This window comes from Planococcus citri, chromosome 5, assembly GCF_950023065.1.
Source record: "Planococcus citri chromosome 5, ihPlaCitr1.1, whole genome shotgun sequence".
Taxonomy (NCBI): Eukaryota; Metazoa; Arthropoda; class Insecta; order Hemiptera; family Pseudococcidae; genus Planococcus; species Planococcus citri.
The window spans coordinates 23033557-23050492 of record NC_088681.1 but is presented as its reverse complement, the minus strand read 5'-3'; the positions used below and the strand labels follow the sequence as shown (position 1 = coordinate 23050492).

The 16936-nt window shown below is 32.6% G+C and overlaps 2 protein-coding genes across 13 annotated transcripts in view; one reads left to right on the top strand and one right to left on the bottom strand.

Annotated features, from left to right (window-relative positions):
• The window catches only part of trol (terribly reduced optic lobes), a 219917-nt gene that overhangs the window by 44517 nt on the left and 158464 nt on the right, over positions 1 to 16936 (bottom strand). For 5 of the 12 annotated variants that reach the window (XM_065365961.1, XM_065365963.1, XM_065365965.1 and 2 more), the window contains 10 exons: positions 7490 to 7621; positions 6543 to 6815; positions 6258 to 6371; positions 5765 to 5920; positions 5324 to 5473; positions 4843 to 5226; positions 2936 to 2992; positions 2040 to 2176; positions 1871 to 1967; positions 1517 to 1789 (listed from right to left, as the gene is read on the bottom strand). In XM_065365961.1, coding sequence (XP_065222033.1) covers positions 1517 to 1789; positions 1871 to 1967; positions 2040 to 2176; positions 2936 to 2992; positions 4843 to 5226; positions 5324 to 5473; positions 5765 to 5920; positions 6258 to 6371; positions 6543 to 6815; positions 7490 to 7621 — 1773 coding nt within the window. The remainder of the gene's footprint in view (positions 1 to 1516; positions 1790 to 1870; positions 1968 to 2039; positions 2177 to 2935; positions 2993 to 4842; positions 5227 to 5323; positions 5474 to 5764; positions 5921 to 6257; positions 6372 to 6542; positions 6816 to 7489; positions 7622 to 16936) is intronic. The other 7 variants (XM_065365964.1, XM_065365971.1, XM_065365968.1 and 4 more) reach the window with 4 other exon arrangements.
• Positions 8442 to 9462, top strand: LOC135846720 (large ribosomal subunit protein uL14). The gene is made up of 4 exons (XM_065365974.1): positions 8442 to 8581; positions 8787 to 8999; positions 9083 to 9196; positions 9309 to 9462. The coding sequence occupies exons 1-4, from the start codon at positions 8569 to 8571 to the stop codon at positions 9389 to 9391; spliced, it is 423 nt and encodes a 140-aa protein (XP_065222046.1). The 5' UTR covers positions 8442 to 8568; the 3' UTR covers positions 9392 to 9462.

Genomic DNA, 16936 nt, shown 5'->3' with positions numbered 1-16936 from the left:
TTTTTTAGCGAAATGTTAAACTTTTTGGCAATTTTTTTCAAGGAACCCACAATTTTCATTTTGATGAGAAAATAGATTTTTTTTCCAAAAAAATAAGGTTTTGATAAGTAAGTAATTTTAGCAAAACAAGAGGCTTTATGGCAATTTCTGGCATTTTGGAACTTATTGTAAAAAAAAACTGCAGCTTTATAACAATTTTGCTAAAACGCAAACATTTTAGTCAAGTTTCTAAAAAGCGTGAATTTTTGACGATTTTTGGTAAAAAGCACGAATTTTTGGGAATTATTTGAGGAAAAACGATACTTTTAGCTTTTTTCGGTGAAAAAATTGAGGCTTTCGAACAAAGAAAGACTTTTTGGAAAAAAAGAAAATGTTTGGTCATTTTGCTAAAAAGCGACAATTTTTGGCAAAACACAAGATTGACAATTATTTTGACATAGAGCGAGACCTTTTGGCAATTTTTGACACAAAAGCAAAACTGAAAAAAAATGGAAAATTTTTTCCAAAAAACAACTTTGACAATTTTATCAAAAATTTGAACTTTTTAGTAGATAAACTATTGATAAAATATGATAATTTATCAAAATTTTTGGAAATTTTTTTTGCAAAAAATAATATTTGATTTTTTAAATTTATATTCATGTCAATTTTTGAAAAAGCGAAAAATTTTGACGCTTTTTGGCAAAAGGAAGACTTTTGTAGAATTTTTTGAAAAAATGAAAAATTTTGAAATTTTTTGTAAAATTTGATGAAGCGAGAATTTTTGAAAATTTTCTGGATGCAAAACGTTTAATATAGTCCAATAAATGATATTTTTACAATTTCCAGCCAAAACAGCAAAGCTTCTTAGATTGTTTTGATAAAAAAAAAAAAAAAAAAAAAAAACAGACTTTCGTGTAAGTAATTTTGGAAAAAGATGTGAACATTTTTTTTAGCAATTTTATTAAAAATTGAAAATATTTGTCATTTTTTATGTAAAAAAAAAAGAAAAACTTTGGCAATTTTTCAGCAAAACCAGAACTTTTGGCTATTATTGGCAAAAAATCGCACAAGTGACTTTTTGTTTCAATTTATTAGCGAAAAGTCGAGACTTTTTTGTAATTTCTGGCAAAGAAGCTTGAAACTGTTTTTTTTGCAAAACCGTAACAATTTTCATCATTTTTCAACAGGAATTATGAGAGCAAGATTTTTTGAATTTTTTTTTTGGTAGAAAGTGAGCTTTGACAACTTTGAAAAAAGATAGGGCTTTGTAACCATAACGTCGAACAGGCAGTGTACTCGAAAAATAACCCAGTACGAGCCCTTGAAAATAGTCCAATAATTTTACAAAAAAAAGACAAAATCATATATACGAGTAAGCGATTTTTACTTGAGAAAACCTCAATTATATTCCCATTTCTTTACTAAAATCACGTTTCGAAGCCCAATTTCGATACCAGTAGGTAATCAAAAAATAGAACACGAGGGAGCAACATAAGTTCATTTTAAAAAATCGCCAATGCACGTGCAATAATACCTGGTGGACTAGGTTCGCAGCCACGTTCATCTGATCCATCTCTACAATCGTTTTCTCCATCACAACGCCAATTTTTTTGAATACACATGTTATTATCGCACGTAAACTGATCTGGTTCGCAACCTTTGCCATTAGGACAACGCACTTCATCAGATCCATCAGAGCAATCTACACGTCCATCGCAAACTAACTGGGTAGGGATGCAATCACCATTCAGACAAGTCGACTCGTTGGCTCGGCAAACTTTAATAGGTCTAGCAGTGATCGGAACAACTGAACAAAAACATCGTCATAATTATTTCAAAAACATGCTCTAATAATAACAAAAAAAAATCCTGATGCAATTCTACGTACAAGCTTCAACAGACAAAAAGACTGTGATTTCTGATCTGGGAAATCGCGAATAAAATGGTTCGACGGCTCTGCATATGTACGTGCCACTGTGCGATAACTGTATTGACAAATATCGTTATTAAAAAAATTAATCGAAATTCTGAGTAAAATTTGCAGAATGCGTGCTCACTTGAATATTTGGTATTTCCAATCGTCCTTGTTCATTGATCCTTGAACTTGCTGGTAATGGCTGATTACCACCACGTACCCAGGTTACAGGCACCCTCAATGGTCCTTCGTCACGACATTGGAAGACAACTTCTTGGCCTAAAATCACCAATACACCATATAAATAATACTATCAATTATCATCTCATTTTTATAAATTTGAAAACTCCAAATGAAAAGAAAACTACTGTAAATAATAATAACGGATGACTTACTTTCTGCGATAAAAAGTAGACAGAGCGCAAGAAAATAGAAAGCGTTCAAACAATAAAGACGAATTAGTGCACATAAGCAAAATACAGGTAATAATAAATAGGTAGCTAGGTAATTAAATTAACCGTAAAAAAATATGCGAAAACGGCGATGCTAGTCTCGAAACCATCACCGATCAGTAATATAAATTAAATCAATTCTTCTCCCCGTGAATAGCTCTCAACGTAAGGATAGAGGATGCATAAAGTACTTTTTCCAGATTTAAAAAAAAGGGTAGGTATCAAAAACAGCCAATCATAATTAGGCAGGTTCTATAGGTACATGCAAGCCTTGAAAAAAAATCGCCATTCGCGTATGTAATTAAATAGGCGTTTAGGCGAGTCACCATCACCAGCACTTTTTCAATCAGACGAGGACAAACAATTCGCATCAGCCAATCAGCGTTTAGAAAATATTAAAGCTCGAGGGTGTAGTAAAAAGAATTTTATAACCCAAAGCTAAACCCATCAATTCACCTTACCCAAAATACTTTTATACCGATTAAGATAAGTATAAAGATAATCTGTCTGGAAGAAACTGCCTATTTACAAAGTAGGTAACCAGGTAGGTACCTAATACGAATGATAAATACTTTCTCACACTTACTTTGTTTGATAATTTGGTCCGTTGGATAAGCTCTCAAATTCAAGTATTCGCGGGATACTGTAAAAAATAAAAGTGAATTAGTCGCCGTAATTCGGTTCAGAGAATAATCGCATGAGATTTGAATACAGCAAAGAAGTACTGGAAACAGAACAGAGTACTTAATTTTTCTTCGAAGCTGCCTCAATTATTGATTATATTATTTTCTTGTCTACAACTCCCCCTAGACCCTCCTCCTTTCCAGGGCCAAAAATATACCGTACCATTTCAAATATCCGCAAGTCTACAGTCCAAATACATACAAAAAAGTGTTCATCGAGTGGGCAGTTTTTCGGAGGGGGGAGCTGCAATTTTTTAGTGGGATTTTTGGCCACTTTCGAAAAATTATCTGATCAAAATTTCCTTAATTTGAATAAAAAATAGAATAATACACGAAAATATACCCAAAATTTTTAGTTTTTGACCCTCTCAATAAATTTTAGACACAAAATTTCAACAAATTTTGAAAAAAATGTGAAAAATCAACAAGCAATTCAACAGTATGGGTGAAAACTTTGCAAGAAAACCAAAAAATTCTAATGAATTTATTCTTTTTACCACTTCCAAAAAATGTTGAGCTCAAAATTTCATCGAATTTTGAAAAAGTTGAAAAGTCAATATGGCACTCATCAATGTAGGTTAAAATTTTTCAAAAAAAAAAAAAAAATGAAACTGCCATTGATTTTCTTTTTTGACCACTTACCAAAAAAATTGTAGACCTAAAATATCATCAAATTTAGAATAAAAAAAATGAAAAATTAGCAGTAGCACCTCCAATTGCAATTTTAGACCAAGGCAACATGCTCATGGCTTTTTAAAAAGGTAGTTTAAATTCAAATTTCAATTTTCAACACAGTCAAGATGATTCAAGAATATCATTCAACATGCAGAACTTCGATCGATCCACAAAAAAGCCATGTTCATATTGCCTATTTCTAAAATTTGAGATGCTATAGGTACAGGTTTTTTATAACATTAATCAATCGTAGCTTTTTCAATTTTTAACGTTGGTGAGCTTTTAGGCTCACTATTTTTTGTAAGAGGTAGGACCCTAACATAAAAAAAGTTATTTGGCATTTTCGTTTTTCTTGCGAAATTTCCACAAACATTATGAGGCCACGTGTTGATTTTTCAATTTTTTCTTTCAAATTTGATGAAGTTTTGGGCCCATAATTTTATGGAAGTGGTTAAAAAAATAAATCATCGGAAGTTTTGATTCTCTCGCAAAATTCCAACCTATATTAATAGGTCACTTGTTAATTGATTTTTCCATTTTTTTTTTTTCAAAATTCGATGAAATTTTGGACCTGAAATTTTTCGGCGGGGGGGGGGGGAGGTCAGAACAAAAAATCACTGACATTTTCGTTTTTTTCCGCAAAATTCCAATCTACATCGATGAGTTTCTTTTTGAATTTACAATTTTTTTTTAAATTTGATGAAATTTTGGACCTAAAATTTCTTGGGAAGGTCAAAACAGAACATCGCTGACATCTACGTTTTTCTCGCAAAATTTCAACCCATATTTATAGGTCACTTGTTGATTGATTTTTCATCCTTTTTTTTTTCAAAATTCGATAAAATTTTGGACCTGAAATTTTTTGGAAGGGGAGGGGAAGGTCAGAACAGAAAATCACTGACATTTTTGTTTTTCTCGTAAAATTTCAGCCCATATTGATAGGTCACTTGTTAAATTGATTTTTCATCTTTTTTTTTATTTACCTATTTATTTATTTATTTTTCAAAATTCGATGAAGTTTTGGACTTGAAATTTTTCGGAGGGGGAGGGGGAAGGCCAACACGAAAATTCACTAGTTCAGTCTTCGCTGCATTCGCTTTATTTGTACAATTCCAAAGAAGAAAAAAAAACAAACTTGGACAATTTGCTTCATCGGTGCCATCAAAACATTCCGTTCGATTATTGCAAACACTCTGAATAGGTACGCACTGTCTACGTATTGTACAGGTAAACAGATTAGGCCCGCAACCAGAAGGAGGTCCTGTACATCGAACTTCATCGGATGCATCTCTGCAGTCGGGGTATCCGTCACATCTGCGTGCTCCTGCTATACAATGGTTATCATCACATCTAAATTCATTTGGTAAGCATCTCGACGGCGACTCAGTCGTCGACGTTGTAGTAGTTGTACAGCCTGATTCGTCGCTTCTATCTCGACAATCCGGAAAGCCATCGCATCTTCTATTAGTTGGCACACAATGTCTATCATCGCACTGGAATTCATCCGGTTGGCATCTTACTATAAACGAAACATTAGAACATGGTAATTAGTCGCACTTTTTTACAAATTCCAATAAATGATCAAGTTTTATGTTATTTATGATGAAAAAAATTACCGCAGTTTGCTTCGTCAGATCCATCACGACAATCGGGAAAGTCATCGCATCTTCGTACATTCGGTATACAATGACTATCGTCACACCGGAATTCATCGGCATTACATCTGATTATCGGAGGTGTTGGTGGTGGAGGTGAAGGTGTAGTATCTGAACAAAATCAAAATCACACGTTATAACGAAAACTCAATAAAACGAAGAAATATCAAAAAGAGAAGTCCCGTGTGCAACTTAAACACTTATATATGGATGGTGCGATGTGAAAACCAAAAAGATAGAAAATAGTGACAGTGAGTCGGAAAGGTATAGGTATTAACTAGATACGAGAAATACGTATATCTGATCTCGTCCACAAAGATAATACTTAGTTTTTCAACGCTTTTTACGACATTCACAAAAAAAAAAACAGGCAATGAATATCCCATTCGATGATTCACTTACACGTCGGACAATTTTCTTCGTCGCTATTGTCAATGCAATCAGGAAAACCATCGCAGCGAAAACGATCGCTGATGCAAATTCCATTATTACATGAAAATTCAATGTTCGAGCAGATATTCGAGGTACTAGCTAATGTAGTAGTAGAAGTAATATGTCCTAATGCAACCAAAAAGTCCAAAATACACGAATCCAAATTTAATCAATTTTAGTACTTACATTCAACCACCAAAAAAATTACATCTGAGTTATTAAATAGGTAGTACCTAGCCTTAGATATTTAAAAATTTATATTTTTTAAAAAAGTGCAACTTAAAATGTGAGAACATTTTGCTCATCTAAAGTTGATTAGAATTTTTTATATTCAAGTTCCTCCTACGTATTGTGCTCTGTACACTATATCGGAATTATTTTTCAAGAAACTACTATTTTCGTTTCAAATTCAAAGAGGTAACAACCATAGGAATTTACAACATTGGTGATAAGATATTCTCACCTGTAGGACAACCTTCTTCGTCTTCTCCCTGAGAACAGTCTTTTACTTTATCGCATCTTTGTCTACCATCGATACAAGCACCATCATAGCAAGTTATCTGATCTGGTCGGCATCCTGTTTGGACATTCAACAAATATTACACCTGCATTATTATCAAAATTAAAAGTAAAACTTTGCTGGAGTTCAAATGATAGGTATCGAATTAGGTATACATCTTACACTAGAAAACACTTTGGGCAACTCAAGAAGTCAAAATTGACTTCACTTGTCGTATTATTTATATACCTGTTTTAGTAGTACTAGTGGGAGTACTAGTCGTACTACTAGAAGTCGTAGTACTAGTCGTAGTAGTACTAGTGGGAGTAGTAGTAGTAGACGTTGTAGTAGTACTAGTGGGAGTTGTAGTAGTAGACGTTGTAGTTGTAGGAGTTGTAATAATAGGTGTACTACAATTTTCTTCGTCCGATCTATCTCCACATTGAAACAAGTTATCACATCGTCCTATTATGCCAATACATTGGCCATCCTTACACGTGAATTCTGTCGAATTATTACATGCTGAAGCAGAAAAAAATAAGCAAAATGCATGTAGCAAATATATGTATTACTTAAATGAATTCAAAGCGAGAAAAATAACCGAATGACAGAGATAGAGATGAAAAAAAGAAGGAAAATGAACATGTAACAAAAAAGGAAACAGATGAAATGAAATGTGAAATGAAATAGGTATGAGAAGCTTTGCAAAAATCATGCAGATCTTTCAACATGCAAATGTGCCGTGCAAACAATGAAATAGGTATATAAAACTACAGAAAAATGAATCAAGTCTTAAATGAAGGTACGAATTATGTAGGATAAAAAATGAATTAAAAGATAAAATAGATACCCAATGTATGTAGATAGTTGATTGCCTACGTAGAATCAACAGGTGATTCCAACACCAAAAGTTATTACTCAAAATGACATTCATACGTAAGGGTCTTGAAGATTCATGCACAATACAAGACTTACGAACAGGGTGAAATTATTTCCCAGGGGTAACATGTAATTGCTTTACAATTGAACAGAATAATGAATTTACAAGAACTTGTAAAGTAGGTACTATAATACATCTGTGCGTCGACGAACAAAGTATATTTTACCAAAAGAATATAGATCATTGGTAGAGAGAACCCAGAAATAAATGACGAACACAAGTGCTTCGTTTGCAAAATAATATCCAAGAAACTTACGACAGTTTGATTCATCAGATTTATCGATAATGTCCTTAGTTTCGCAATCGAAAGTTTGGTCGCATTTTTTCTCAAAAGAGATACATTTCTTAGAACGGAGACACTGAAATTCACCTTGGTCACAATTCTTAGCTGTAGTTATCAAAACATAATATTTAGAAAGCTTGAAAACAGAAAATTATGATTCATTTCATAATAATATCATTGCATAAAATAAAATAACGAGACGAATATTCAGTCGTATTTTCGAATGAATAAATAAATATATTTCTCCATTTCACTTTCACCTTCCATTCTGCAATAATTTGCATGGAATGTAACACAAACACACTAAATATATTGAGGCGTACCGGTTGTCAGAAATTTGAATAAATAATTAAATATTTAAGGTTCATTTATAGTGGCGATAAGCCAAGATAAGCTGGCAATAGAAAATTTCTACAGAAAATCGTGGAATTTTTTCAAACTCAATTTTAAGCACTTTTGAACCTTTAAACTTGTAAAATAATAACATTTCTTGTAAATTCTAGAATTTACAAGAAATGTTATGATGATTATTCACTTTAATAAAAAGTTTTCAAACTTCATCTCATTCATCACTTTTCTATGGAAAAGTTAAAAAATTTTGACTTTTCCATAGAAACGTAAAGAAATTCCACGGCCACTATAAATGCTTCTATAGTTACAAAGTGGTTTTAACTTTTCTGTGGAAAAATTCCACGGCCACTATAAATGAACCTTTACTAAACAAATTTCTATAGGTCTGGTACTCTGGTAATCTATAAATTATAAAATAAAAATATATTCCACCCTTTCAAAAAAAAAAAAAAAAAGTTATCAACATCGCTGTCTTGCAAATTTTTCTCAATTAGTTGTGACGTTACCTTATCACGGAGGCATGACATGGTAAAGTGATGTCGTATAGAATCGACACATCGCAAGCCTAAATTTTTTGTTGATTTTTGTGTTATCACACAAACATTTTTCAATTTTTTTTTTCGAAAATCTACGTCTTTCTACGCCGAATTAATTCGATTTTATTAATATTTTAAGGAATTTAGTTCTCAAATTTAGTGACCATGTCAAAACGAGGTAATTATCCGACTGTTTCATCAATATCGATCAAAGATTATAGTTCATAAGAAGACAATTTCACGATTCTTTCTACGTCAACTTGCGACACCTTTCACCGCACATTCTGTCACTTGAAACTACCATTTCTTCATTAATATTGCTTTTACAAGCTTATAAAACCCAAACCAATGTTATTGATTGTTGAATTTTCTGTCTAATGTAGGACGTGGTGGCTCAGCCGGAGCTAAATTCAGAATTTCACTCGGTTTACCGGTCGGAGCAGTTATCAACTGTGCCGATAACACAGGAGCTAAAAATCTTTTCGTAATAGCCGTACATGGAGTAAAAGGACGTCTGAATCGATTACCCGCAGCAGGATGTGGAGATATGTTCGTAGCTACCGTAAAAAAAGGAAAACCAGAATTACGTAAAAAAGGTAGTGGAATACAATACATGAGAATGCCAATAACTCGAGCAATAATTTCCCCGTGTACTAATTTCGAATCATTTTTTTTACAGTCATGCCAGCGGTTGTAATTCGTCAACGTAAACCATTCCGCAGGAAGGACGGTGTTTTTATTTATTTTGAAGATAATGCCGGAGTCATAGTTAATAACAAAGGAGAAATGAAAGGTACGTATATAAATCTCCGCGAATATTTTCCCAATCATTCGTATCGAATCCGCTCTATAATTCAGTTCAATTCGATCTAATCGATGAATACTTGTTTTCATTTTCACCCTAGGAAGCGCTATAACCGGACCAGTTGCTAAAGAATGCGCCGATCTGTGGCCTAGGATAGCATCGAACGCCAGCAGTATCGCGTAAATCGTAAAAAATTACCCCTCATCGCTAATTTAATTGTATTTTATTATAAATAAAAAACTTGGTTTTCAAAACAGTTCGTCTTTTTTTTGGGTCTCTAAAAGTAGTTAAATGGGACACCGAACTCGGTGTAAAAAAAAATCATTCAACGTTACAAGTACGAATTTCAGTTCCGCGAGTGCAACAAATTAAACCAGGGTAGAGATTTCGAAATAAAAATATCTAGCTACGTAACGAGATCCCGAGAAGATTAGTTTTAAAATGGTGGTTATAAATTCAAGATTATTCAACGTGCGGTGGGAGGAGAAACGAAACTCCTGCTGCGGACTGAATTAAATAATCAAAACACCCCTTTACCATTTTTCAAGAAAAACACCAACAACTTTCTGCTGTACGCGAAGATGTCAACCAACTACATTTTACAACGCTCGAAACGCTAAAATAATGATCTGTTATTTATTTTAATGCCATCTCTAGTGAATACAATTTTTCGTAAAGTAATAAAAATTTTTATTTTTAATCATAAACTGCGCGAATTTCACACCGCCGATTTTAAGGAAATTTTCTTCGAATATTCGTTTTCGTACAGTGAGTGTACGAATTATTTGCGTTCGTGTTTTAGTACCGCGCACTTCTCTTTTCTTACATTTTTTTAAATACATCTCCCAGATCACTCGATAATTATACTTTTTTGAAAACATCGATTCAACGTAACGTTGTTCTAGTTTTTTTTTTTTTATTATTGAGTCAAAAGATTTATTGTCTATATGAAACGTATTCACCTACTTATTTCTTTTTTTTACTAACTATTATTCTTATCATCAAGTGCCAAAATAAATTTCTCAAGGATAATTATAAACATATCGCGAAAATACACATTGTAAAATGATGTTATATCAAACGGTACTCCAGGGCCTGAGTACTCGTAATGATTGTGTAAAAAATGCAGCCACATTTTTCAATTAAGTATTTTAAGAATATTTTTTGAATTCCACTTTGACCTAAATTCCAATTTGTCTTTTCTGGTTTCATTTTAATTATCGTAGCATTTTTAAAAACTCTAACAAACTTTTCAATGAGATTTTTCGCTTTAGAGAGACAATCATTCAAAAGACTAATTAGAACAGTAACACAATGTGGTATAAATCGAATAAGAGAGAAAAGGGGGTTGAAATGATCAAAATTTCATTTAAAAAATCACGAATGATTGCTTCAAAAATCCGCAGTTCATAAACTGATTTTTTTTAAAAAAGAGGTTTTGAGATTTTTATTCAACAAAAAAATTAATTTGAAGATGATTTGATCTTAGACATTCTGAGGTTTGTAGGTCTTGAACATTTTAGGAATAACAACAAAAAATCATAAGATTTGGATAAGAGGATGAGTCAATGGAAAATAAAATCGAAATTACATTAAACATTATTACGAAGATTATTTAGTTTGGTAATTAAAAAGGCTCACTTTTCAACTTTTTTTTTTATTGAAATAGTTTTTTTTTTTTACATTATAAATTGAATCGGTCAGTACGGAAAGGTAACAAGTCACATTTTTGAAAAAAAATTTTTTGCGGAAATGGGGGTTTCAAAGTACGGCGGATCGACTGGTGATGTCAGATTTCCGCAAAACTGCCGGGAAAGTGGTATTTGGGCGCAGAAAAAGGGCGGATCCGCATTTATGACTTTTTTGTAAAATGTTTTAAATTCCTTGAAAAATAACTAACATTTTTGAGAAGACCACTTTTTGAAATTTAAGTTAATCTCTGAACTGAAAAATGATGAAAAAATTAACAACTTCGGCAAAAAGTCTTAGAACTCAAGGGGTTTTTGGTCAATTTAAACGAGATAGCAGTCTAAATGATGTACTTAGATGTAGAATCAAGCCCCATTCGTGCCCGAGAAATTTCAAAAGAAATTTTGTCGATTGAGTGCAGAAAGGGTCTAAGTCCCATTTGTTTAGGCAGCAACAGCACCGGCGCACGTGAATATTTTTTTTTGGAAACTGCGCTAAAAGTTGTGTCTTGGGGTCCTCTTTCAATGACCTTAAGCATGTTTACTAAAATTTTTTGATTTTTGAATGAATCAGTTTTTTGTTATTCCTGAAAAACGCAAAAATGGACTTATCCCCTTTCCGTACTGACCGATTCAATTATAATCAAGACGAGTGCTCGTGACATTGCCCCCCCCCTGGGGAGAAGCATCATGGGCCCCAGGCCAGAAAATCACTCAAAAAGTTCATTTTTTTCGACGAAATCTTCCTCAAAAAAATGTTGTATGTACTTAGAGCAGGTAAAATGTTTAAATCCCAATAATTTTTTGAATTAAAAATAAATTTTTTTCACTTTCCAGATTTTTGACACAAACAATTTATTGGCAAAAAAAAGTGAGACTACTTCGTACTTCGTAATTTTTTGGCAAAAAACGAACAATTTTTGACAGTTTTTGGGGGAAACATAACACTGTTTGGAATTTTTTGTAGAAAACTGATTTTTTTTTGCAAATTTCTATCAAAAAAAATGAGATATTAGAAGCAATTTTGATTAATGACGACACTTTTTAGCAAGTTTAGGCAAAATAACGAACTTTTTGTGTAAGTAATCGAAATTTTTAGGCAGTTCATCATGTTGTCAACTAAATCGAAAAAATGTACATAAAAGAATAATATTTTTTTAATGACTTTTGGACGATCTATTTTTGAAAAAAAAATACATCGGCCTGATAAATCAAACTTTATTGAGTGATTTTCATAGAATTTTTCGCGTTGATAACATGAAAAATAACGAGAAACTGTCATCAGGATTTTTCACAATTTCAAAAATGATAAACGCTTTTCCACTAAAATTTCGTCAATTTTTGGTAACTTTCGAGTAATTTTTACGAAAATTTTACAGTTTTTGATTTTTTGAATACTTTTGTTTCGTGATTTTTTCATCATTTACTTTCGATAATATTTAATCTTTTTTTTTTTTTTTTTTTTTGTAATTTCCCATAACTTTTTTTCATAATAACATTTTAACGATATTTTGTTCAATTTTTACAGTGTTTTATCGATTTTCAATTAATTTAAACTATTTTCATGATATTTCAGCAAATTTTTAAGCAATTTTCGCGAAATTATGCTTCATTATACACTGTTTTTTTTTTTTTTTAATCCATTGATGATAACTTTCAAGAACTGGGAAGTTATTTTCGAATTTTAATTAAACGTTTTATATTTTGGACAAAGTAGGAATCATTCAATTTTTGAGGATTTGATCAACTTTTCCCAATTTTATTAAATCTAATCTCCTCATTTTTTTTCAATTCTAGATAGAGCAAAAATTTATAGCAAATTTTTTTAAAAAATTTCATTAATTAAAAAAAAAAACTACTTATGGCGTTCTCATTTGCAGGAAAAAATCACAAAATTGTCTAAAAATTAAAAATTAAAATTTTTTAATATTTTTTGAAAGCTGGCTTCATTTGATGATTGAACAACCCATTCTCGCTCAATCGATCAATCCTTCCTTCCCCTTCAATTTTATTAAAATATGTTATTTTTGGCTCCTGTATCTACAAATTTGATTTTTTGAAAGACCTGTTCATGATTCTGTGGACTAATCTCGTAATCTGTGAACAAATCCCCCATGAAAAAGGTGCAATTGAGCCATAAAAACACATCGAGATCAGCAGAAGTAATTTCCCTTTGGTTGGAAAGGGATTGTTTAAACAAAAATATCCATATTAAAATCATTTTCATAAATTTTTAATTTTTTTCTCATCGATATTATTGTACATATTTTTAAGCAAATTCCCGAAGATGAATTTTAAAATCACAAGTACGTATTCTGAAAAATTTCAAATCTGTCTTTCTTCAAAAAATGTCCTAAATTGGTAAATTTCGCCTATCTGCTGAAAAATGTTTCCCCGAAACTTCCTAATAATACAAAATCACACTAAACACACATGCATTGAAAAAATGGGGTCAATTCCATTATATTACGAGTTTGGAGCATTCCCTTGTGTTATTATTATGTTTACTCATCATTCGTCGAATACTTCGCCTATATTATAAACCATGTCCCCAAGTAGGTACAAATAGGTACAAACTATTTAAAGAAAAAAAAAAGTAAGAATCGCATTTGTCGTTTCCTATCTACCTATTATAATATCGTCTCGTATTTCATTCACAATACCACATCAAACACGTAGGTACCTCTAACCTAACACCTGTACTTACTACATATACCTTTAAAAAAAGAAACTTCTTTCAATATATTTTTTCAGTTTCATTCATCCTACTTACTTTGGTAGTTAAATTGACCAAATCAAATTTCAAATCATATAAAAAAACCTTCTCCACTCTCCCTCTACTCCTTCGAAATACAATTTCGATAAAAAGCCTCGTTCGAAATAACTCCTCAGCCATTCTGCTCGTCGTATATATTATAAAAGCATCACCCGAACCTATACGTCATCTCTCTCTCACACTCTCTAATACATCCGGCCTAAAAGCAGAATACAAAAAAAAAAAAAAAAAAAAGGAGGAGCTCCTTACAGGACGATGAGACGCGAAACGGAAATAAAAAAAGGTCGAAAATCACGTTATCATTTGGTTAAAAGGCGAAGCGAGGGTGCCATTAATAAAAAGTCATTTGCCACAACTCATTACCATCTTTTTAACAAATACTTACTCTAGAATCGCGAATGAGTAAACGAGTGAGTGCGAATCTTACGTATACTTTAGTAGTATAAAAAAAACGACGACTTAAACGCAATGGCAGCCAGTAAACGTCGTAAACTCGCTTCGTTAACCCACCAGAGATGATAATAAAAATGTTTTATTAGTATTTCAAGATGTTATACACGAGTACCTAAGTAAGTAAAGTAATAGTTATAGTACACGACGACTACACACAAGTATAGGTATAGGAGAAAAATTGCCATAGACAGGCTTTTCTCGTACACACTGTTGTATTTATACATATACCCCGCATAGATAAACTAAAAAGGCTGAAAAATTTCAAAAAAGGAAGCATAATGACCTCAGACGTGCGGTTGCCTTTTCTAGTATATTAAAGATGCTGCTGCTGTGAGATGTACCTATCGAGAAATACCACACAGGGTAGGGCAGACAGTGGGATACTTTATCGTCTTGGTAATGAGAATGACACACTAATTGTCATACATTGTATTACATACCTATACCAATACTACATACATAAGACGAATAATACAACCAGACTCTTCTCTCTAATGGTGCATTTGAAAAGAAACCACAGTCGTGGGGGTATAAAGGTAAAACACAATAAACATGTTAATGAAGTAAATACTACAAAAAAATTCTGCAATCTGCATAAATGAATCCGAAACCAAAACCAAAATGGTCAATAACACGAGATTAGATTTGGATTCATTGTCAAGGTGACAGACTTCTTGTCGTCGTACTTATTTTTTTTCGTACATTTTTACATTCGATTTAAATGCAAATTAACGCCTTGTGTTTTACAAATTAAACCGAGAATTTGCAATACAATGTACATATAACGACAAGGAGAACACACAACAATGTAAAAAGAGACTCGACTCGACATTAATAAATATCTCACTCCTTCGAGTGACTGGCGATTTTTCAAACGATATGGATTTATCTCGAGATAGTGCCTAAGATCATAGATAATAATGGCAGACTATAGGTAGCTCAAGCCATAAATATAGATGCTGCGAAGTCGAACCATAAAGGACAGAAAGATGTATACCTGCAGCTTTCAAAGCTATACCCTTCCCATAAGAGTGTGCATCTGGAAATAGATATCCTGTATAAATCAACGCTTTATCATTACAATAAAACGTAGGCACCTTTTTAACATAATAATAATATCTGGGTACCTAATTATACATACATACGATAGAGGTACCGATGCAAATGGGCATTGGGCATATACAAAATACTTATTACCCTGCACCACGTTGCAGTTTTATAAAATGCAGCTCGCTGGAAAGCACGTTTATATTCATACAGGTTTAGGTATGAAAATCGTACGCTCACGCGATGACTCCTCATCTATCATAAACCTTATTTTCTAGCTCAACTCACAGAGCTACCAATTGGCGCTTAATAAGCTAATACATTATGTATAAATTTCACGCAGATAATAAAACTGTAGGCGTACACAAATTTAGCGTTGTTTTTTCCTTACTTGTCAAATTTTCATCGTCTTTTTATGTAGAATGATATAGAGAAGAAAGAGAGATTATACACATACGTGAAGCTTACTGTCTAGAATATGTACAGACTCTCTTCCTCACCGCCATCCCCATCGGTCTCCTTTTCCTCCTCTCACATTTTCTATACGGTAAGCTGCCGTTTTTAAAGGTGTTAAATTTATCTGCATACGCTACTAGGTTTTTCGTTTTTAGTGTCGAGTGTGTAATGTGTATCTGTGTATAATATAGATGGCTCGAAGTATACATAGATAGGTAGGTCTATAGGTATGGAACGAATGAATGAACGTGACTTCGAGTCGCGAATTTTTTAACCCATATCTGCATAATTCGAAGGCCGTAAGCGTTTGAAAATTCAGACAGCTTCTTATTAAATTGACGAGAGATGGGATTATACGCTACGTACACATATACCTATCTCTATGTGAGATTTACTCATGCCTGCCAAGACCTACAGATGACGCCCCCGCCCAATAAACAAAAGATCGAGAAAACAGTTTAAACAAACATATGTGATTCCAGGTAAATTTTAGTATTACGAATCAATGACTCAGTATCAGGTTAGTGGAAAACCATACCTACCCAAGTAAGGAATGATCAGTCACAAAATTTAGGATGTTAGATCGAAATAACGAGATTATTTTTAGAGGGATAGGTTAATCTCGTTCTCTCGCCAGGTTTTTTTTGGGGCAGTTATCGACAGAAAAATCGACAATTTTTAGCCAATTTGCTCAAAAGGAAAAATTTCGTCAATTTTTCAAAATTCGACAAGTTCAGAAAAAAGCAGCAATTTAGGCAATTATTGACAAAAAATTGTACCTTTTCGCAATTTTTGCAAAAAAATAAAACTTTTGGAAATTTTTTGCCACCAAATGAAAATTTTTAGCCATTTTGCTCAAAAGGGGAAATTTTGGCCAGTTTTTAAAAATTTGACAATTTTATCAAAAATCAACAGCTTTGGCGATTAGGTATTGGCAATAAAATGATATCTACGAGCAGGAGTTCCCTCGAAGGAAAGTTTGAAAATATCGAAAAATCGCCATAAAAACAAAAAAAAAATGAAAGAATTTAAAAAAAATGAATTTTGGCAACTTTTTCCAAAAAATTTTGGATTTTTTCTTCAGGTCAAAATTATCCAAATACAAAATCTATCAAGGTTGCCACATTGAAAATTTTTAATTATGGAACATTATTAGTTGTTACTTGAAGAGCGCCAGGGGGGGGGGGTATGAAAAGATGAAAATTAGGGACCTGCAACTTCAACTTCAATTCCTCACCCCCCCCCTCCCAGCATGGAAATACCAAAAAAAACCTGCCTACGAGTATTTACCTATTACTGACAAATTCT

Bases quoted from the DNA above. Each gene is read 5' to 3' on its own strand.
- LOC135846720 (XM_065365974.1), top strand. The intron at 9,000-9,082 runs GTAGTGGAATAC...TTTTTTTTACAG, and splicing joins ACCAGAATTACGTAAAAAAG to TCATGCCAGCGGTTGTAATT. The intron at 9,197-9,308 runs GTACGTATATAA...TTTTCACCCTAG, and splicing joins TAACAAAGGAGAAATGAAAG to GAAGCGCTATAACCGGACCA.